The sequence below is a fragment of the Ranitomeya imitator genome, unplaced genomic scaffold (assembly GCF_032444005.1).
Source record: "Ranitomeya imitator isolate aRanImi1 unplaced genomic scaffold, aRanImi1.pri SCAFFOLD_451, whole genome shotgun sequence".
NCBI lineage: Eukaryota > Metazoa > Chordata > Amphibia > Anura > Dendrobatidae > Ranitomeya > Ranitomeya imitator.
Window position 1 is genome coordinate 2,849 of NW_027194657.1, and position 24,175 is coordinate 27,023.

The 24,175-nt window shown below is 46.8% G+C and overlaps 1 protein-coding gene across 2 annotated transcripts in view; it reads right to left on the reverse strand.

Moving 5' to 3' along the window:
- Positions 1-8,400: 8,400 nt before the first annotated feature.
- Positions 8,401-24,175, reverse strand: part of LOC138656233 (gastrula zinc finger protein XlCGF66.1-like) — a 68,298-nt gene continuing 52,523 nt past the window's right edge. The window contains exons 3-5 of one of the 2 annotated variants that reach the window (XM_069743661.1): positions 23,350-23,526; positions 23,145-23,268; positions 8,401-9,247 (exon numbers count right to left, since the gene is read on the reverse strand). In XM_069743661.1, coding sequence (XP_069599762.1) covers positions 9,039-9,247; positions 23,145-23,268; positions 23,350-23,526 — 510 coding nt within the window. In that variant the 3' untranslated portion in view covers positions 8,401-9,038. Of the gene's footprint in view, positions 9,248-23,144; positions 23,527-24,175 lie in introns of both variants that reach the window. The other variant, XM_069743660.1, reaches the window with a different exon arrangement.

Sequence of the window (24,175 nt, forward strand, 5' to 3'; positions counted from 1 at the left end):
TAGCACTTAGATGTTTGGCCATTACCTTACCCTAAAGTTAAGACTTTTTCCTGTTATTATGCTGTCCACAGCTAATTGTCCCGTATAGGTTTGTTACTATGTAATTCCGCAGCTGTGGGAATGATGGGAAGAATAGAATACTTACCTCCGAGTCTCTCTGACCACTCTCCACTTATGGGGCGCCTCACTTCACTCCTGCAAGTTTAACCCTTTCTGGGTTTTTTTGATGGTGTCCATCAGTTCATGTAAAGAACATGCCTACAATTGTGAAGATTTGGTTTTTTTTATTGTGAAGTAAGCAACAAATGGGACAAAATACCTGACAACTTCAGTGTGCATAACTATTCATCCCCCTAAAGTCAGTACTTTGTGGAGCCTCCTTTTGAGGCAATAATGGTTGCAAGTCGCTTTGGATAAGTCTCTATGAGCGTTCCACATCTTGCCACTGGGATTTTTGACCATTCCTGAAGGCAAAACTGCTCCAGCTCCTTCATGATAGATGGTTTCCTCTGGTGAACATCAATCTTCAAGTCTGGCTAAACAATAAAGGGCAGGGTGCACCACAGTATATATTTCAAATGCAATTATAATCACAGGGTGCTACTAACGCATAGAAAGGAGGAGCAATAACTGGAGGAAAGACTAATGTGTATGTAGAAAGTCCACACCCGAGGTACAAAAAATATCAAAAACTACTTTATTATCACCAAAGCACAAACATGACTAAAAACATTTAAAAGCAACAATGATAACACCCCCATCCATGTACAATAATGCATCTATGTGACCCTAGGACATGATACCGTAGGAGGGAGTACCCGTGCCAAAGACACTGCCGAGAACCAGCTGACGGTACTGGAACCCGGATGGGTAGCAGAAGGTACAAGAGCCAATGGAACTACCGAGGACCAGCTGATGGTACTGGAACCCGGTTACTAAGCAGGAGGTACCCGTGCCAGAAAGCACTACCAAGGACCACCAGACATTGGTGGAACTCGGATACCGAGAAGGAGGCACCTAAGCCAAAGGCTCTGCCTGGAACCAGCTGACGGTACTTGAACCAGGATGGGTAGCAGAAGGTACAAGAGCCAATGGAACTACCGAGGACCAGCTGATGGTACTGGAACCCGGTTACTAAGCAGGAGGTACCCGTGCCAGAAAGCACTACCAAGGACCACCAGACATTGGTGGAACTCGGATACCGAGAAGGAGGCACCTAAGCCAAAGGCTCTGCCTGGAACCAGCTGACGGTACTTGAACCAGGATGGGTAGCAGAAGGTACAAGAGCCAATGGAACTACCGAGGACCAGCTGATGGTAGTGGAACCCGGTTATTAAGCAGGAGGTACCCGTGCCAGAAAGCACTACCAAGGACCACCAGACATTGGTGGAACTCGGATACCGAGAAGGAGGCACCTAAGCCAAAGGCTCTGCCTGGAACCAGCTGACGGTACTTGAACCAGGATGGGTAGCAGAGGGTACAAGAGCCAGTGGAACTACTGAGGACCAGCTGATGGTACTGGAACACGGTTACTAAGCAGGAGGTACCCGTGCCAGACAGCACTACCAAGGACCACCAGACGTTGGTGGAACTCGGATACCGAGAAGGAGGCACCAAAGCCAAAGGCTCTGCCTGGAACCAGCTGACGGTAGGCAGCAGAAGGTCCACATGAAAAAAAAGTTGCAAGGCCGCGAGTTGACCGCAGTTACCGAAACCCACAGTCCTACAGGGGGAGCTTGTCCACTTGGCACTATGGAACCAGCCTTGATTGCCAGATCCCGCAGCCCACATAGGAAGCATCTAAACTGCAGGCACCATGGAGTCGGCTAACCCGACCGCAACCCGACAGGACAACGTATTGGAGGCAAAGTGACCTTGACACTACCCGGAAACAGCTGGCGTGCTGGAACCAGGCTGGGCAGGAGGGAGTACCCGTGCCAAAGACACTGCCGAGAACCAGCTGACAGTACTGGAACCCGGATGGGTAGCAGAAGGTACAAGAGCCAATGGAACTGCCGAGGACCAGCTGATGGTACTGGAACCCGGTTACTAAGCAGGAGGTACCCGTGTCAGAAAGCAATACCAAGGACCACCAGACGTTGGTGGATCTCAGATACCGGGAAGGATGCACCAAAGCCAAAGGCTCTGCCTGGAACCAGCTGATGGTACTGGAACCAGGATGGGTAGCAGAAGGTACAAGAGCCAAAGACACTGCCGAGAACCAGCTGACGGTACTGGAACCCGGATGGGTAGCAGAAGGTACAAGAGCCAATGGAACTACCGAGGACCAGCTGATGGTACTGGAACCCGGTTACTAAGCAGGAGGTACCCGTGCCAGAAAGCACTACCAAGGACCACCAGACATTGGTGGAACTCGGATACCGAGAAGGAGGCACCTAAGCCAAAGGCTCTGCCTGGAACCAGCTGACTAGACAACGTATTGGAGGCAAAGTGACCTTGACACTACCCAGAAACAGCTGGCGTGCTGGAACCAGGCTGGGCAGGAGGGAGTACGCGTGCCAAAGACACTGCCGAGAACCAGCTGACGGTACTGGAACCCGGATGGGTAGCAGAAGGTACAAGAGCCAATGGAACTGCCGAGGACCAGCTGATGGTACTAGAACCCGGTTACTAAGCAGGAGGTACCCGTGTCAGAAAGCACTACCATGGACCACCAGACGTTGTTGGATCTCGGATACCGGAAAGGAAGCACCAAAGCCAAAGGCTCTGCCTAGAACCAGCTGACGGTACTGGAACCAGGATGGGTAGCAGAAGGTACAAGAGCCAAAGACACTGCCGAGAACCAGCTGACGGTACTGGAACCCGGATGGGTAGCAGAAGGTACAAGAGCCAATGGAACTACCGAGGACCAGCTGATGGTACTGGAACCCGGTTACTAAGCAGGAGGTACCCGTGCCAGAAAGCACTACCAAGGACCCCAGACGTTGATGGAACTCGGATACCGAGAAGGAGGCACCTAAGCCAAAGGCTCTGCCTGGAACCAGCTGACGGTACTGGAACCAGGATGGGTAGCAGAAGGTACAAGAGCCAATGGAACTACCGAGGACCAGCTGATGGTACTGGAACCCGGTTACTAAGCAGGAGGTACCCGTGCCAGAAAGCACTACCAAGAACCACCAGAAGTTGGTTGATCTCGGATACCGAGAAGGAGGCACCAAAGCCAAAGGCCCTGCCTGGGACCAGCTGATGGTACTGGAACCAGGATGGGTAGCAGAAGGTACAAGAGCCAAAGACACTGCCAAGAACCAGCTGACGGTACTGGAACCAGGATGGGTAGCAGAAGGTACAAGAGCCAATGGAACTACCGAGGACCAGCTGATGGTACTGGAACCCGGTTACTAAGCAGGAGGTACCCATGCCAGAAAGCACTACCAAGGAACACCAGACGTTGGTGGATCTCAGATACCGAGAAGGAGGCACCAAAGCCAAAGGCTCTGCCTGGAATCAGCTGACGGTACTGGAACCAGGATGGGTAGCAGAAGGTACAAGAGCAAAAGACACTGCCGAGAACCAGCTGATGGTACTGGAACCCGGATGGGTAGCAGAAGGTACAAGAGCCAATGGAACTACCGAGAACCAGCTGATGGTTCTGGAACCCAGTTACTAAGCAGGAGGTACCCGTGCCAGAAGGCACTACCAAGGACCACCAGACGTTGGTGCAACTCGGATGCCGAGAAGGAGGCACCTAAGCCAAAGGCTCTGCCTGGAACAAGCTGACGGTACTGGAACCCGGATGGGTAGCAGAAGGTACAAGAGCCAATGGAACTACCGAGGACCAGCTGATGGTTCTGGAACCCAGTTACTAAGCAGGAGGTACCCGTGCCAGAAAGCACTACCAAGGACCACCAGACGTTGTTGGAACTCGGATACTGAGAAGGAGGCACCTAAGCCAAAGGCTCTGGCTGGAACCAGCTGACAGTACTGAAACCCAGGGGGACCTATTCAAGATTGACTGCTAAAGAACCAGCTAATGGTGCTGGAACTCAGATATGCAGCAGAAGGTCCACATGAAAAAATAAGTTGTAAGGCCGCGAGCAGGCCGCAGTTACCGAAACCCACAGTCCTACAGAGGGAGCTTTGTTATGATCAGGTTACCTTGGAGCAGCATGAAAACTTTCACTGGAGTAGGTGGTAACTATACTGACCGCAAACCCTGATCTTATCACCGCAACTAGAAGTAGCCGTGGGGTGTGCCTAACAAAACCTAGACACCTCGACACAGCCGGAGAACTAAATACCCCTAAAGGTGGAAATAGGAATACTATCTTGCCTCAGAGCAGATCCCCAAAGGATAGGCAGCCCCCTGTTGTGAATTCTGCTCTTGGGCTCCCTCCGGTGGTTGAACCCAGGACAGGGCCCAGTACTAAACGAGAGAAAGGTTTGTTAAACTATTAGATACACAGGTCTCCCTTCCACATACAGGGGTCACAGGGCAGAAAAGAAAAGGGGCCCCCAATACTGCACAGGGGCGACAGGAAGCATCCGGTGAGACTACACCAGGAGGCCTCTACAGCCATCGGTAGCACAGACATGGGAGAAAAGGCGCCCATACTCAGCAAATCACCCCCGAGCACAGGCTCTGAATGCAGGCATTGCAAAACTACTGTCCCTTGAAATGCTCTCATTCAGGCTGGTGGAGACTGACACCTTCCGTAACTTCATGGCATTGGCAGTCCCACAGTACAACGTGCCCAGCCGCTTTTATTTCAGCAGGCAAGCCGTCCCTGCCCTGCAAAAGCATGTGGAGGGAAAAATTAAACATGCGCTACTAAACGCGTCAGTAGCCAGGTCCACCTGACCACCGATGTGTGGACCAGTAACCATGGACTGGGAGGATACCTTTCCCTCACTGCCCATTGGGTAATTGTTGTGGAGCCGGGTACAGATCTTGAGAGTGGCGCTGTACATGTTCTGCCAACTCCAAGGATTGCAGGAATCCAGTCTGTACACATTGACTCCTCATACTCCAGTTCCTCTGAATCATTGCTGCAGGAGCCATCACAGTCTACCTCCACATGGAACCGTGAAGGCTTACCTGTTACGACCGATATGAACACAGTCATGGCCAAACGTCAACAGGCCGTATTGAAATTAATTTCTTTGGGGAATCGAAGCCACACAGCACAGGAGCTCTGGAATGCCATCAATTAGGAGAGCGACGTGTGGTTTGTGCCAGCGAATCTCCAGCCAGGCATGGTAGAGTGTGACAATGGCCGAAATCTGGTGGCAGCTCTGGGCCTAGGCAATCTCACTCACATCCCATGTCTGGCACATGTGCTCAACTTGGTCGTGCAGAGTTCTTTGAGGGACTATCCGGATCTTGATGCACTGCTGCACAAGGTCCGCCTTGAGTGTGCTCACTTGCGGCGTTCCAGCATGGCAAGATCGCGCATTGCAGCTCTGCAGCACTGATTCCGCCTTCCGGAACATCGCATCATATGTGACCTACCCACCAGGTAGAATTCAACGTTACATATGTTGGAGCGGTTGTGTGAGCAGCAGGCAGCAGTAATGGAGTACCAGCTGACAATGATCCAAAGCACACCGCCAGGGCAACGAAGGAGTGGCTTCGTAAGAAGCATTTCAAGGTCCTGGAGTGGCCTAGCCAGTCTCCAGATCTCAACCCAATAGAAAACCTTTGGAGGGAGTTGAAAGTCCGTGTTGCCAAGCGAAAAGCCAAAAACATCACTGCTCTAGAGGAGATCTGCATGGAGGAATGGGCCAACATACCAACAACAGTGTGTGGCAACCTTGTGAAGACTTACAGAAAACGTTTGACCTCTGTCACTGCCAACAAAGGATATATTACAAAGTATTGAGATGAAATTTTGTTTCTGACCAAATACTTATTTTCCACCATAATATGCAAATAAAATGATAAAAAAACAGACAATCTGATTTTCTGGAATTTTTTTTCTCAGTTTGTCTCCCATAGTTGAGGTCTACCTATGATGTAAATTACAGACGCCTCTCATCTTTTTAAGTGGTGGAACTTGCACTATTGCTGACTGACTAAATACTTTTTTGCCCCACTGTATACTGTGTATATATATACAAACATATCAATTAGTAAGTTAATCACCTGGAGAGAAAGCCGGCTGGCAAGGGAGCAGACAGAAAGCACATGGTAGCAGCCATCTTGTCAGTGTCCGTCTGTCGTCAATAGTCAATAAAGTCAGTTGAAAGTACAATCGCGCATGCAGAGATTGCCACGTGACGCGTGCGCGGGTCGCGCTATGAATTGTGTCTAGCAGCACAGGCCCAAAACAAAGCCGCAAAAGCGCGGGCGCCGTCACCTAGCAACACCAGGATCAGACAGACAGTAAAATACAAACACATAATGAATTTGTTAGCGTACGCGCAGTATATCTGTTATCAACATAAAAAAGGTGAGCCTGAGCGACTATATTGCAATTATTCATTGATATAAATAGATTGAATAATATATGGACTAAACATAGAAAGATAGCACAGAAAATATCAACTATGAGGCTAATATGCATCGGCAATGATTGCGATACACAGAAGCACAAAATGGCTAAAAAATTAAATGAATTAAATTAATAAAGAAGGGTGAAAAGCATGTGAAGGCACAAATTATTGAAAAAGAAAGAAAATGAAAAAAATATATAACATAAAAAAATGAAACATATATAGAGTACAGACCAAAAGTTTGGACACACCTTCTCATTTAAATACTTTTCTGTATTTTCATGACTCTGAAAATTGTAAATTCACACTGAAGGCATCAAAACTATGAATTAATACATGTGGAATTATATACTTAACAAAAAAGTGTGAAATAACTCAAAATATATCTTATATTCTAGGTTCTTCAAAGTAGCCACCTTTTGCTTTGATGACTGCTTTGCACATTCTTGACATTGTCTTGATGAGCTTCTAGAGGTAGTCACCGGGAATGATTTTCACTTCACAGGTGTGCCCTGTCAGGTTTAATAAGTGGGATTTCTTGCCTTATAAATGGGGTTGGGACCATCAATTGGGTTGAGCAGAAGTCTGGTGGATACACAGCTGATAGTCCTACTGAATAGACTGTTAGAATTTGTATTATGGCAAGAAAAAAGCAGCTAAGTAAAGAAAAACAAGTGGCCATCATTACTTTAAGAAATGAAGGTCAGTCAGTCCGAAAAATTGGGAAAACTTTGAAAGTGTCCCCAAGTGCAGTTGCAAAAACCATCATGCACTACAAAGAAACTGTCTCACATGAGGACCGCCCCAGGAAAGGAAGACCAAGAGTCACCTCTGCTTCTGAGAATAAGTTTATCTGAGTCACCAGCCTCAGAAATCGCAGATTAAAAGCAGCTCAGATTAGAGACCAGGTCAACACCACAGAGTTCTAGCAGCAGACACATCTCTACAACAACTGTTAAGAGGAGACTTTGTGCAGCAGGCCTTCATGGTAAAATAGCTGCTAGGAAACCACTGCTAAGGACAGGCAACAAGCAGAAGAGACTTGTTTGGGCTAAAGAACACAAGGAATGGACATTAGACCAGTGGAAATATGTGCTTTGGTCTGATGAGTCCAAATTTGAGATCTTTGGTTCCAACCACCGTGTCTTTGTGCGACGCAGAAGAGGTGAACGGATGGACTCTACATGCCTGGTTCCCACCGTGAAGGAGGACGTGTGATGGTGTGGGGGGTGCTTTGCTGGTGACACTGTTGGGGATTTATTTAAAATTGAAGGCATACTGAACCAGCATGGCTACCACAGCATCTTGCAGCAGCATGCTATTCCATCCGGTTTGCGTTTAGATGGACCATCATTTATTTTTCAACAGGACAATGACCCCAAACACACCTCCAGGATGTGTAAGGGCTATTTGACCAAGAAGGAGAGTGATAGGGTGCTACGCCAGATGACCTGGCCTCTACAGTGGTTTGGAGTGAGCTGGACCGCAGAGTGAAGGCAAAAGGGCCAACAAGTGCTAAGCTTCTCTGGGAACTCCTTCAAGATTGTTGGAAGACCATTCCCGGTGACTACCTCTTGAAGCTCATCAAGAGAATGCCAAGTGTGTGCAAAGCAGTCATCAAAGCAAAAGGTGGCTACTTTGAAGAACCTAGAATTAAGACATCATTTCAGTTGTTTCACACTTTTTTGTTAAGTATATAATTCCACATGTGTTAATTCATAGCTTTGATGCCTTCAGTGTGAATTTACAGTTTTCAGAGTCAAGAAAATACAGAAAAATCTTTAAATGATAAGGTGTGTCCAAACTTTTGGTCTGTACTGTATATAAGAAAGTTAATGAAAATAAATATAAAAAAATAATAATAAAATAATAATAAAGAGATAGATGATGTAATAGAGTAAGATAACACAGAACCACATGAGAATATTTAATAACTATCACACTGTATAATGCATACTGAATCTTTATTGAACCATTAGGCAAAATACAAAAATACAAAAAAGAAACCCGAAAGTCTCCTTCAACAAACTGCCCGAGACTAAACATGACTTTATAAATAGATGAAAAAGGTCAAAATGCAGGGAAAAAAATCTGAAACAAATCGAGGAGGCTGGCCCATGACAATACATGGTACATATACATAAGTCTCAAGTCGTACTGAACTGCCAATCATCCACGATTAATGATCCAGAATATAGGAAACAAACACTTGTTAGATAAGTGTCGGACCCAGCTGAACAATTAGAATAAAGGAAAACTCAAAAAAACATAAATGAAGATATGGTACTGTGAATAGACGCTTCAGGAAAGAGATCTGATGACTAGAAAATAAGGCCGGGTTCACATTGCGTTTACAGCAGCCCGTTCAACACATACGTTAACGGGCTGCTGATGCAAGTGCCGGTATGGCAGCACGCTAGCGCAGATAGAGCATCTGCTAGCTCTATCTGCGCTAGCAGTGACGGACTAGGAAACGCTGCAGCCCGCGTCTCAGGGTCCGTCACTCAATGACGGCACATCCCTAGCGCACGCCCATTGTGCGATGCATCCCACATAGGAATTAATGGCGGCCTTAACGGACTACGTTACACCGTGTTTATGCCGCGGTGTAACGTAGTCCGTATAACGGGCGCCCATAACGCAATGTGAACCCAGCCTAATTCTCTGATGAAAATAGCCATAATACTCCAAGCAAGCACCAAGGTGAGAGTAAGATGTAAATCCTCTCCAGGGAAAGTGAATGTGCTTCCATCACAGAACAACGAATACCAATGTCTACTGGTCCAGGGTATATCTAAAAAAAATAGAAATAGAATAGAGATGAGCCATATAACTAAACAAAAAGACATATAATTATGGTGTGTATTTTAACCATAGAACCCAGAAAACGAGAATTCCTCCTTTAGACCTCCAGGGGACATGCTCTTTAAATTGAAAATCCAACGGGACTCCCGGCGAAGGAGGTCCTTAGTTGGATTCCCACCCCGAATGTTGCCAATAACCTGGTCCACCATCATTACACGTATTTTGTGATGTCTACTCCCATGGTGTTCTATATTGGAAATGTGCTGCTGAATTCTGCGTTTGATTTCTTGGCTACTTTGTCCCACATACTGTATATCTTTGGGCATTGACAGATAAGAATATATATCACACTAGATGGTGGCCTGATCCTAACGCATCGGGTATTCTAAAATATGTGGACAGAACTTGTTCAGTAAACGTGACTAAACTATGTGGCACTGTGACTGACAGAACTTGTTCAGTAAACGTGACTGAACTGCGTGGCACTGTGACAGACAGGACTTGTTCAGTAAACGTGACTGAACTACGTGGCTCTGTGACTCACAGAACTTGTTCAGTAAACGTGAGTGAACTGCATGGCACTGTGACTGACAGAACTTCTTCAGTAAACGTGACTGAACTGCGTGGCACTGTGACTGACAGAACTTGTTCAGTAAACGTGACTGAACCACGTGGCACTGTGACTGACAGAACTTATTCAGTAAACGTGACTGAACTGCATGGCACTGTGACTGACAGAACTTGTTCAGTAAACGTGACTGAACTGCGTGGCACTCTGACTGACAGAACTTGTTCAGTAAACGTGACTGAACTGCGTGGCACTGTGACTGACAGAACTTGTTCAGTAAACGTGACTGAACTATGTGGCACTGTGACTGGCAGAACTTGTTCAGTAAACGTGAGTGAACTATGTGGCACTGTGACTTACAGAACTTGTTCAGTAAACGTGACTGAACTATGTGGCACTGTGACAGACAGGACTTGTTCAGTAAACGTGACTGAACTGCATTGCACTGTGACTGACAGAACTTGTTCAGTAAACGTGAGTGAACTATGTGGCACTTTGACTTACAGAACTTGTTCAGTAAACGTGAGTGAACTGCATGGCACTGTGACTGATGGAACTTGTCCAGTAAACGTGACTGAACTACATCACACTGTGACTGACACACTATGACTGCGCCTGTCGCTGATTGATCGTGTGCGGCTGGCGCGACCAATCAGGGACGCGGGATTTCCATTACAAACAGACAGAATTAGACAATATAGTAGATTCCTCGAGCGACAGTTTGAATAAGGTTTAAAGTGCCTGGAAACATTGGGAGGGTAACATTATCAGCTGCAACCATGTAGGGGCAAATATTGCAACCACCACATGGAAATGACTCCGTGAGGTGATTCCCCGTGCCCAATCTAGTGGTTGGTCGTTAGTTGATTCTCTTTCTCGTTTCCAGTTCGAGCGTTTCCGGTCTTTGGCTCCGGAGGCAGAAACCATCGGTTTGGATTGCCCAGCGGACCTTTGGCTCGTGGCATCGGGGATGCTGAAGATCTGATAAGGTCGTCGTTGGCTCCCAAAACATGGGAGGCTTATCAGATGGCTTGGTCTTCTTGGGAAGGGGTCTTGGCATCCTGCCCGGGTGGAGGTAATGCTGATGATCAGGTGGGGATTTTGTTGTCCTGGATTAGCCGTGGTTTGGATGAGGGTTGGTCGTGGGCGAAGGTATCACGCTTGCTGGCGGCTTTGGCGTTTGGTTTCAAATTGAGGGGGCAGTGTGATTTGTCTAAAGCTTTCCTGGTGAGGCAAGCCGTAAAAGGTTTCCGGAGACAATATGGTAGGTTGGATTCCCGGCGTCCCGTGTCTTTTGCGATGTTGGAGCGATTGGGTGAGATTTTGGGGGACTGTTGTGGGTCACTGTTTGAACAACGTCTTTTCAGTTTGGCTTTCTCGTTGGCATATTTTGGTGCAATGAGAATTAGTGAACTGGTGTCTCCTAATAAGTATACAGCTGGGGGAGTTTTGGCAAGGGATGTTCTCTTGTCTGAAGGGCGTGTGGAGTTCTGGTTGCGTCGATCCAAGACGGATCAGATGGGGCGCGGTAGAAAAATTGAGTTGGGTGCGGTAGTTGGTTCACTGATGTGCCCAGTTAGTTGTTTGAAAAGTTTTTGGGGGCTAGGGCCTCGCAGGGAGGGATCTTTACTTTGTCATGAGGACGGTTCTGCTTTGTCAAGATATCAGTTTCAGATGATTTTCAAGAGAGCGCTTGATGTATTGGGGTTGGATGATTCGCGTTTTACTCCTCATTCCTTTCGGATTGGGGCAGCTACGGATGCGGCTGCGGGAGGTTTGGATGCGGAGGCTATCAAGCGTATTGGGAGATGGAAGTCGAATAGATATCGCAGTTATGTTAGGTGTTAAGTGGGGGTGTGTGTTTTCGTCCTGGAAAGGTTCGTTTTGATAAATCGCGGTCTTTAGGTGGTGGATTGAACTTTGTGTTTGTATTTTTAGGTTCCTTACCGTTTTTGGTGTGGATTTTCGGCCATTCCTATGTGCATTGGGGAGCCCGGCGCGCTGACGTACGGTCGAAGGGTAGACAACTCGGTTTCGATCGGTCGGTAGCAGTGGTCCGGTGGATTGGTTTTAGAGGTTTGTCCTGGAACAGGGTGCTGAAGGAGATCAATGCTGCGGTAGTTTTGGACAGGTCACCGTAGATTTTGGTGCTACACGTGGGAGGTAATGATTTGGGTATGCGCCCATTTAGAGAACTAATTAAGGACATCAAGCAGGACTTGTTGCGGTTGTGGCAGTTATATCCGGGGATATCGGTGGTCTGGTCGGAGATTGTACCGCGAAAACGGTGGAGGAATATGCGGTCCTTGGAAAAACTTAATAAGGCCAGGATCAAGGTCAACAGAGCGGTGTCCGCGTTTGTGGCCAGGAATGGTGGAGTAGCCGTAAGGCATTTTGAGTTGGAAAAAGGTGACGGGGCGTTCTGGCTGGCAGACGGTGTGCTTCTGAATGCCGTTGGGATTGATTTTTGGGCACTTGGGCTGCAGGAAGGTGTGGAGAAGGCCATAGCGTTTCGGAGTGGTGGGGTCTCAGGTCTTTAAGGTTTCAAAGTCCCTCGTTGTGGTGGCTGGGGGGAGTCCTTGGAGTTGATGGAAATTGGGTTGGGGGGATTCATTGGCTTATGGCTCCCCGTTATTTTGTGTTAAAACTGGTTTTGGATCTGGTGACTTGGGGGGTTCCGGCGGGGGTGGTCGGTTCCCCGGGAATTGTAACGTGAACAGGGAACCCGCTGGGGTTTTGGTGCTCCTGAGCCAGGCGGTATCGGCTGGGAGTAATTTGGTTTTGGTAACGTTCACGTTGTGCTGTGTGTTTGATCACCAGATCCATGGGAGCTCCAAGGACCCCTCCTAGTTTAAAGTTATTGGATGTTATAATTTATTATGTTTGTTTGTATTTAAATAAAAAGGCTGCAGTGGCCGACATTATTCCAAAAGAATATGTAGTTTGAGTCTTTATTTAGGGGTAAGAGGGCATGGGTTATGGGGGGGGGTTATTAAAAGGGAAGGTTTGTGCTGTTTATCTACCCCAACTGCTCGACATTACCAGGGTCAAGAGCTAGAGGCTGAGTCAGCAAGGAAAGCCAAAACTTTTTCCTGCTGTTCCGGCTTTAAAAGCGGTTTTCCTACTCCCAGATAAGGGAGCCTTTGAGGCCTTGTGTAGCCAGACGATGACGCTGGCTCAACACCTCGAGCCTTATGTGCTATTTTGCTTTTTCCACTACCACCATCATTACCAGCTGGCAACGACCGCCCACGGCCTCTTCCACCAGACTTCCTCATTTTTGGGAAAATGTAACCAAAATAACAACCGTTATATGGTACTATAAAACAAGGTAGGTGTATATAAACTTGTTGAGAATTTAAATCTCCCTTTTTTGGGGGGGAGACTGCACCTAAACTCAGGCCCAGTGTATTTCACTACACAATGTAAGTGGCAGAACGTGGCTGGAAGATATACGACAAACAGAACTGACGTAGATCCACTTAGTGCCAATTTAAATCTCCCTTTTTTGGGGAGGAGAATACACCCAAACTCAGGCCCAGTGTATTTCACTACACAATGTTAGTGGCAGAACGTGGCTGGAAGATATATCAAAAAATACAAGGACTGTAGTACAATTTCAATCTCCCTACAATGAGCTCAGGACAAGTTTGGCAGCCAGCAATAAAAAGGACTGCTGCACACAAAAGTGTGGAGTGGTCAAATAAACAAGATAACTGTGCAGAAAGGAGCAACAGGATTTTTGCTTTTCAAAAAGCAGTTGGTTTGCACAGCGGCGTACAAACAGCAATGCAGCTATCAGGGAGCCTTATAAGGCAGCCTAATAAGCTACAGAGCTGATGCACAAAAATATAAACTCCACTGTCCCTGCAAAGAAAAGGTGGTGTTGGACAGTGGAAATCGCTACAGCACAAGCAGTTTCGGGGTTAATCTTCCCTCCCTAACTATATCCCTTCTTCTGATGCAGCTGCAGCAACCTCTCCCTATGCTAAGATCGGCAGAAGTAAGATGGCGGTCGGCGTGCATGCCCCTTTATAGCCCCTGCGTCGCCGCAGAAAGCAAGCCAATCACTGCAATGCCCTTCTCTAAGATGGTGGGGACCAGGACCTATGTCATCACGCTGCCCACACTCTGCATCCTCCTTCATTGGCTGAGAAATTGTGCTGAAAACGTCATACGAAACACGACTTTGGCGCGCTGATCGCCGACCTCGTGGCCGATCCCACATTAGGATTGGGTCGGGTTTCATGAAACCCGACTTTGCCGAAAGTTGGAGATTTTTCAATTTGTCCGATCCTTTTCACTCAACCCTAATTATCACTCTGTTTTCGTGAAATATCTAATGTTTTCATCCCTTGACCAAGGCATTGCACTATTTAACGCTTTTCAGCAGTAGAGAAATCCTTTTTATTTCTCATATTGCTTGAAACCTGTGGCCTGCTTGATAATGTGGAACATCATTTTTAAGTAGTTTTCCTTTAATTAGAATCACCTGGAAAACTAATTATCACATGTGTTTAAGATTGATTTCAGTGAGCCATTGAGCCCTGAGACACAATACCATCCACGAGTTTCTTTGAAAAACAAAACAATTAAATCTTTATGACACTTAAATCCAATTTGCATAATAATTTGGAACATGGTGTAGACCTTTATGGCCTGCCTCTCTGGAACAGAAAAATTATATAATAGCCCCATTGAATATTAGATAATGGCCCCATCAATAAGATTAATAGCACAATCATAAGGACTATGAGGAAGGAGGTCTTGACACCCCTGTTCTGAAAACACATCCCCGAAGTCAGACAGGTATTCCGGCAGAGACCGGGTATCCACCCTGGCTAACCGGGTGCCCAACCAGTGTCCTTGACAATACTCGCTCCACTTTACCACCTCCCGAGTCTGTCAGTCCACTACAGCATTGTTCAGCATACGCCAAGGTAGTTCAAATGCCACAGGAGAGGGCAAACTATCTAGCACATAACACTTGATTAATTCTGAGTGCATTGCCCCTATCAGCAGATGTATCATTCGAATGACCTGAGTAAAATACCCCTGGCTCAAGGGTACAGAGTCAATGGCAATTGTGGGCATAGACTAGACAGTTTATGTGTCTTGAGACCCTTGTCCTGGACGAACCTGGCATTAATCTGATAAAACACTGCCTCACTGTCTAGAAAGGCTTAAATAACCACTTTAATTTTACCAAAATGGATCTTGGCTGGTAAAAAAATTGTGACCTTACCACAGAGGAAATATATACACCTGGGTTGTTAACTTACCCACAACCCGGGCTCCTTACTTTTCTCGTGGCTGTTTGCGGTTATGTATGGAAGGACAAGTACCCACAAAACGATCCTTCTCACCAACAAAACACACTTCCCCTGTATGCCAAACTGCAGTGGGACAAATAAACAAGCCATTCCCGCCAAATGCATTGGTTCTTTGGTTGAGTAAGCCCTAGGTTCCCTTGACCCCGGATCCCTCGAAAATTGGGGTGTCTGTTTATGTCTCTGCTGAAGACGGCAGTCCACCTGGATAGCCAGAGACATGGCCGCCTTCATCCTTTACCCTCACAGAAAGCCCTTGACAGAACTGGACCACCTACGAGACTCGGAGCAATACACCTCCACTGTCCGGTCTCCCTGCGGAAGCTCACAGTTTAGATTCGGCCAGAGAAACAAGGTCGGGGTCATCGTATATATGACCCAGAGCCTGAAAAAAAATCCTCAACCGTCTGAAGAGACAGAGTCACACGGAATACAAAATGCCCAGGCGATCCCCACCCATTGCTCCTCGGTACCTGAGTAGTGATTATGTAATATAAAATAAAGTTTACAGGTTTCCCTGAAAACAACAAACATCCCAACTCCTAGAGAACCTATCTGGCAATGTGATCTTGGGCTCAACTAAGGGTTGCCTGAGAGCCCTAAGCCTGAAGTGTTAGGGGTTGCCAAACAACTGGGCGCAAGTCTGCCAAGCTGAGTGGCTGCACTTAACCTGTCAGAGCAGCCGCCGGATCCATGATGGATCAAAAAAGTTATGGGCCAGTGTTAATATCACGAAATACCTTGTGACTGTGGGCGCTAACCAGGTCCCTAAAAATAGGGGAGCTCTAGACTATCCCTGTTTCCTTGGATTACTTTTGAAGAATGAGACACCTGGTTCACGTGCTTTGCTGTGCTCCTATATCAACCCTTATCTGTTCCCTCCCCCACCCAGGAAGGTGAGAAGCCAAAGTGTGTAGGAGAACACTAACCAGACAAACAAGGGAAGACGGACAGAGATAAATGAAAATAAGAATCTTATAAAATACACTCATTAAACAACAGAGTGGAACACACGGGAGTAAAAGGAAGGAGAAACCAAGTAGGAGAGGATGAGGATGTGCACACAAAAAAAACTGAGCAACAATAACAAATCTCCAAACAAGAACTACACCTCCAACTCCAAACCAGGCAGTGAGAGCTAGCACTGACAATTCCAAAGGTGATCATGTATAGTAGAGGGGAGTGGCAAACATTAAAGAGCTGACAGATTGACCCTTGCACTGCCAGCAAGGAAAAAACCTGCACCATTTAATAAGATGGTGAAGTACTTCTAGTACCAGTAGAGGGTGAAACGTACGTCTTTATAGGATCTAGAATGCTACAAAGGTCCATACAGGGCTCATGGATTCTGTTATTGTGGATATACAGTATGTACTGGATTTATCATATCTGGACTTGGCTTCAGGACACACATTACAATGTACGGCACTGTATATGACACATAATCAGTGTCTGGCCCACGAAGAACCATCTCCAGAACCCCACTTTTCAACTACGTGCAAATGTGACATTATCCTTAATCACAAATTTGTATAACAATGAACTGGGTAGATTGTTCAATTAATAAGATGCTGCCTGTGTCCGTACATAATGATTCAATTATAAAGTGTCAAGTGCTGCTTATATAAGAGGGTGGTGACCCATTCGTGCACGTGGGCCCACCGGAGGAGCCAGTCCAAGCCTGCATATAATTTATGATGTCCTTTAGGAGCTGTTAGTGCACTTCGGTGTATGCTGAGTTCGGTAGAAGAAGCTGTCGACCAGATGATCATTTATCCGACAACTATGAGGCTTTACAATGCATGGAGGAAGAGTGGAATTGTAATGTACAAAGAACAAATGGCTTTTCTTATCTAAAATTGACATCGTATTCGCTTATCTTAATAAAACTCATGCTGGAATAAAATGCAAAAAGGAGCATACAAATTTGCAACAATGTACTCGGCAAGCTGTGACTGCCTTTCTCGGTACATTATCTACCTTACCCTACATAAAAAGAATATTCCAAATAGAAAATGTTTGGCCATTTCCACAGAAAGATTTGGTTTCCGTAAGTTTTTCATGTGTAGGAGGCCCCACTAACGCTCATTAGAGCAGTCTATACTTCAAAATGTATTCACTATCGTTTGGACAACTTTTCTCAGGAGCTTTCAGATTTTAGGAAAAGAGGCGTTCTTGAAAAATGTGCAACTGTTTCCATAGTTTTTTCACCCCTACATACAGTTCTTATTTCTCTTTCAATCCCAGATAAATGCTGCTATAAAACAACAGCAGACATTAACCCCTTAGCGACCGCCGATACGCCTTTTAACGGCGGCCGCTAAGGGTACTTAAACCACAGCGCCGTTAATTAACGGTGCTGTGGAAAAAGTAAATAGCGCCCCCCAGAGTCGGATTTTCTCCGGGGTCTCAGCTGCCGGGGGTAGCCGAGACCCCAGAGAACATGATTCGGGGGGTTTTTAACCCACCCCGCATTTGCGATCGCCGGTAATTAACCGTTTACCGGCGATCGCAAAAGAAAACGCGATCTCTTTTTAATTTCTCTATCCTACGATGTGATCGCACATCGGAGGATAGAGAAAAGGGGTCCCAGGTAGCCCCCCAATACTTACCTATCTCTCCCGATGCTCCTCGTGGCTCCCGGTGGGCGCCGCCATCTTGAAAATGGGCGCATGCGCAGTGCGCCCGCCGGCCCCGCGAGAATCTTTGGGGTCTCGGCTCCGGGGGTAGCCGAGACCCCAAAGAGCATGATCGGGGGTCGGTTTTAGCGACCCCTGTTTTGCAATCGCCGGTAATTAACTGTTTACCGGCGACCGCAAAAAAAAAAAAAAAAAAAGCTAAGTGTAATTCTCTGTCCTCTGATGTGATCGCACATCAGAGGACAGAGAAATAGGGGGATTCGGGGACCCTGCCATACTCACCTGTGTCCCTGGATCCTCCTGCTGCTCCTCCTGGCCGCCGGCATCTTCTGGGCAAAAGAAAATGGCGGGCGCATGTGCAGTGCGCCCGCCATCTGTCTCCATCTGCCGGCCGGCAGGAGAAGAGCAGTTGGGGCTAAAATTAGGGTTAGGGGTAGGGTTAGGGGTAGGGCTAGGGTTAGGGGTAGGGTTAAGGCTAGGGTTAGGGCTAAATTTAGGGTTAGGGTTGGGGCTAAATTTAGAGTTAGGGTTGGCGCTAAATTTAGGGTTAGGCTTCTTTCACACGTCGGTACGGGGCCGTCGCAATGCATCGGCTCGACATACCGACGCACGTTGTGAAAATTGTGCACAACGTGGGCAGCGGATGTAGTTTTTCAACGCATCCGCTGCCCAATCTATGTCCTGGGGAGGAGGGGGCGGAGTTACGGCCACGCATGTGTGGTCAGAAATGGCGGATGCGACATACAAAAAAACGTTACAATGAATGTTTTTTTGTGCTGACGGTCCGCCAAAACACTGATCCAGTGCACTACGGACGCGACGTGTGGCCATCCGTCACGATCCGTCGGCAATACAAGTCTATGGGCAAAAAACACATCCTGCGGGCACATTTGCAGGATCTGTTTCTTGTCCAAAATGACGGATTGCGACGGATGCCAAACGACGCAAGTGTGAAAGTAGCTTTAGGGTTAGGGTTGGGGCTAAAGTTAGGGTTAGAGTTGGGATTAGGGTTAGGGTTTGGATTAGGGTTGGTATTAGGGTTAGGGTTGGCATTAGGGTTACGCTTGGGATTAGGGTTAGGTTTGGGATTAGGGTTAAGGTTAGGGTTGTGATTAGGGGTGTATTGGGATTAGGGTTAGGTTTGAGGTTAGTGTTGAGATTAGGATTAGGGGTGTGTTGGATTTAGGGTTTTGATTAGGGTTATGGTTAGGGTTGACATTAGGGTTGTTTTGGGGTAAGGGTTGGGATTATCGTTAGGGTTAGTGATTAGGATTATGGATCGGGTTGGGATTAGGGTTAGGGGTGTGTTGGAGTTGGGTTGGAGCTAGAATTGGGGGGTTTCCACTGTTTAGGTACATCAGGGGGTCTCCAAACACGACAGCCAATTTTGCGCTCAAAAAGTCAAATGGTGCTCCCTCCCTTCTAAGCTCTGCCGTGCGCCCAAACAGTGGGTTACCCCCACATATTTGGCATCAGCATACTCGGGATACATTGGATAACAACTTCTGGGGTCCAATTTCTCTTGTTACCCTTGTGAAAATAAAAACTTGGGGGCTACAAAATCCTTTTTGTGGAAAAATATATATATATATTTTTTTTATGACTCTGCATTATAAACTTCTGTGAAGCACTTGGGCATTCAAAGTTCTCACCACACATCTATATAAGTTCCATGGGGGGTCTAGTTTCCAAAATGGGGTCACTTGTGGGGGATTTCTACTGTTTAGGCACATCAGGGGCTCTCCAAACGCGACATGGCGTCCAATCTCAATTCCAGCCAATTCTACATTGAAAAAGTAAAACGGCACTCCTTCTCTTCCAAGCTCTGCGGTGCGCCCAAACAGTGGTTTACCCCCACATATTGGGTATCAGCGTACTCAGGAGAAATTGCACAACAACTTTTCTGGTCTAATTTCTCCTGTTACCCTTGTGAAAATAAAAATTTGTGGGCAAAAAGATCATTTTTGTAGAAAAAATGCGATTTTTTTTTTTTCACGGCTCTACATTATAAACTTCTGTGAAGCACATGGGGGTTCAAAGTGCTCACCACACATCTAGATAAGTTCCTTAAGGGGTCTAGTTTCCAAAATGGGGTCACTTGTGGGGGGTTTCTACTGTTTAGGCACATCAGGGGCTCTCCAAACGCGACATGGCGTCCAATCTCAATTCCAGCCAATTCTACATTGAAAAAGTAAAACGGCGCTCCTTCACTTCCAAGCTCTGCGGTGCGCCCAAACAGTGGTTTACCCTCACATATGGGGTATCGAGAAATCGCACAACAACTTTTGTGGTCTAATTTCTCCTGTTACCCTTGTGAAAATAAGAATTTGTGGGCGAAAAGATCATTTTTGTGTAAACAAAAGCGATTTTTTATTTTCACGGCTCTACGTTATAAACTTCTGTGAATCACTTGGGGGTTCAAAGTGCTCACCACACATCTAGATAAGTTCCTTAAGGGGTCTAGTTTCCAAAATGGTGTCACTTGTGGGGGGTTTCCACTGTTTAGGCACATCATGGGGCTCTGCAAACGCAACATGGCGTCCAATCTCAATTCCAGCCAATTCTGCATTGAAAAAGTCAAACGGCGCTCCTTCACTTCTAAGTTCTGCGGTGCGCCCAAAAAGTGGTTTACTCCCACATATGGGGTATTGGCGTATTCAGGAGAAATTGCATAACAAAATTTATGGTTACATTTCTGTTTTTACACTTGTGAAAATAAAAAAAATGGTTCTGAATTAAGATGTTTGCAAAAAAAAGTTAAATGTTCATTTTTTCCTTCCACATTGTTTCAGTTCCTGTGAAGCACGTAAAGGGTTAATAAACTTCTTGAATGTCGTTTTGAGAACCTTGAGGGGTGTAGTTTTTAGAATGGTGCCACACTTCATTATTTTCTATCATATAGACCCCTCAAAATGACTTCAAATGAGATGTGGTCCCTAACAAAAAAATGGTGTTGTAAAAATGAGAAATTGCTGGTCAACTTTTAACCCTTATAACTCCCTAACAAAAAAAAATTTTGTTTCCAAAATTGTGCTGATGTAAAGTAGACATGTGGGAAATGTTATTTATTAACTATTTTTCGTGACATATCTCTCTGATTTAAGGGCATAAAAATACAAAGTTTGAAAATTGCAAAATTTTAAAAATGTTCGCCATATTTCCGTTTTTTTCATAAATAATCGCAAGTAATATCGAAGACATGTTACCACTAACATGAAGTACAATATGTCACGAAAAAACAATCTCAGAATCAGCGGGATCCATTGAAGCGTTCCAGAGTTATAACCTCATAAAGTGACAGTGGTCAGAATTGCAAAAATTGGCCCGGTCATTAAGTACCAAATTGGCTCTGTCACTAAGGGGTTAAACAGTTCTTGTATCTTTCACATCCACATTCTGGCTGTATTTTGCAACCATATTTAATTTGTATTTTGTCTGAATATATAACTAAAAATTAACAGAACACAAACACTAAAGAGCTGGCGACGGAGAAGAATATCCGACTTCTCTTTTTATCCCGCGGTCACCACTCACCTGGGCGGTGATCTGTAGGGGTCTCGTCTTTACACCGCTGACCGCCCCTCACATTAGGGGTCTCCTCTTTACACCGCTGATCGCCCCTCATATTAGGGGTCTCCTCTTTACACCACTGATCGCCCCTCATATAAGGGGTCTCCTCTTTACACCGCTGATCGTCCCTCATATTAGGGGTCTCCTCTTTACACCGCTGATCGCCCCTCACATTAGGGGTCTCCTCTTTACACCGCTGATCGTCCCTCACATTAGGGGTCTCCTCTTTACACCGCTGATCGCCCCTCACATTAGGGGTCTCCTCTTTACACCGCTGATCGCCCCTCACATTAGGGGTCTCCTCTTTACACCGCTGATCGCCCCTCACATTAGGGGTCTCCTCTTTACACCGCTGATCGTCCCTCACATTAGGGGTCTCCTCTTTACACCGCTGATCGTCCCTCACATTAGGGGTCTCCTCTTTACACCGCTGATCGCCCCTCATATTAGGGTTCTCCTCTTTACACCGCTGATCGTCCCTCATATTAGGGGTCTCCTCTTTACACCGCTGATCGTCCCTCATATTAGGGGTCTCCTCTTTACACCGCTGATCGTCCCTCATATTAGGGGTCTCCTCTTTACACCGCTGATCGTCCCTCACATTAGGGGTCTCCTCTTTACACCGCTGATCGCCCCTCACATTAGGGGTCTCCTCTTTACACCGCTGATCGCCCCTCACATTAGGGGTCTCCTCTTTACACCGCTGATCGCCCCTCACATTAGGGGTCTCCTCTTTACACCGCTGATCGCCCCTCACATTAGGGGTCTCCTCTTTACACCGCTGATCGCCCCTCACATTAGGGGTCTCCTCTTTACACCGCTGATCGTCCCTCACATTAGGGGTCTCCTCTTTACACCGCTGATCACCCCTCATATTAGGGGTCTCCTCTTTACACCGCTGATCGTCCCTCACATTAGGGGTCTCCTCTTTACACCGCTGATCGCCCCTCACATTAGGGGTCTCCTCTTTACACCGCTGATCGCCCCTCACATTAGGGGTCTCCTCTTTACACCGCTGATCGCCCCTCACATTAGGGGTCTCCTCTTTACACCGCTGATCGCCCCTCACATTAGGGGTCTCCTCTTCACACCGCTGATCGCCCCTCATATTAGGGGTCTCCTCTTTACACCGCTGATCGCCCCTCATATTAGGGGTCTCCTCTTTACACCGCTGATCGCCCCTCACATTAGGGGTCTCCTCTTCACACCGCTGATCGTCCCTCATATTAGGGGTCTCCTCTTTACACCGCTGATCGCCCTTCACATTAGGGGTCTCCTCTTTACACCGCTGATCGCCCTTCACATTAGGGGTCTCCTCTTCACACCGCTGATCGCCCCTCATATTAGGGGTCTCCTCTTTACACCGCTGATCGCCCCTCACATTAGGGGTCTCCTCTTTACACCGCTGATCGCCCCTCACATTAGGGGTCTCCTCTTCACACCGCTGATCGCCCCTCATATTAGGGGTCTCCTCTTTACACCGCTGATCGCCCCTCACATTAGGGGTCTCCTCTTCACACCGCTGATTGCCCCTCATATTAGGGGTCTCCTCTTTACACCGCTGATTGCCCCACACATTTCTCTTTGGACCATTAATATTGTTCAGATCTTTTTCCGGATCCAAAATCTGCAAAACAAATATTGTAAAAGTCCCCGATGATCGGAGAAGTCCCTGGGGTTGTCCTTTTACTGGAGAGAACTGAGGAGACACAGACGGGACTGACATCGTTATTACATACAGAGAATTATAGGCCGTGTGTATTTAGTCCTGACTATTACCTGGTGATGTGCGGGGCCGGTGCTCCTCCATCATCACCTCCTGGTACCGATCCTTGGGTCCTTCTAGATACTCCCATTCCTCCATGGAGAAATAGACGGTGACGTCCTGACACCTTATAGGAACCTGACACACAATGATACCGTCATCACCCAGAATCCTCCAGTGCTGTCCTGTATAATGTCCCAGCATTCCCAGCAGCGTCACCTCTCCAGTCAGCAGCTCAATCATCTTGTTGGCGAGTTCTAGGATCTTCTGGTCATTGATCTCCTCATGTATCTGGGAGTGAGGTGGAGGCTCCAGGATTGGGCTCAGGGTTCCTCCCCGTCCTTCAGACACAGGGGCCTGACAGCGATCACTAGAGATCTTCACTACTATGTAATCCTGAGTGTGGAGACATTAATAATATCACTACAGACATCTCCAGAGTCCATCACCTCTCCGGTCATATCCCCTGTTATTCCCATAGATAAAGAGGTCATGTGATGACATCAGAGCCTCTCTCCTCTCCGGTCATATCCTGTTATTCCCATAGATAATGAGGTCATGTGATGACATCAGAACCTCTCACCTCTCCGGTCACATCCCCTGTTATTCCCATAGATAATGAGGTCATGTGATGACATCAGAGCCTCTCACCTCTCCAGTCATATCCCCTGTTATTCCCATAAATAATGAGGTCATGTGATGACATCAGAGCCTCTCTCCTCTCCGGTCATATCCTGTTATTCCCATAGATAATGAGGTCATGTGATGACATCAGAACCTCTCACCTCTCCGGTCATATCCCCTGTTATTCCCGTAGATAATGAGGTCATGTGATAGACTCAGTCTGCTGAAAATCATCTTTTAACTTCCATCTTTTAAATTACATCTTTTTAATTATGATTCTGAATTAGACTGAATTCTAGAATGCATTTGGCTACTCATCACTACTACAATATTATCATCATCTGCACCATCTAATCGAGCTGTTCTCCTCTTCCCACAGGTATGCACTGACTTTACCCAGCTCTCCCTGGCTCCAGAATAT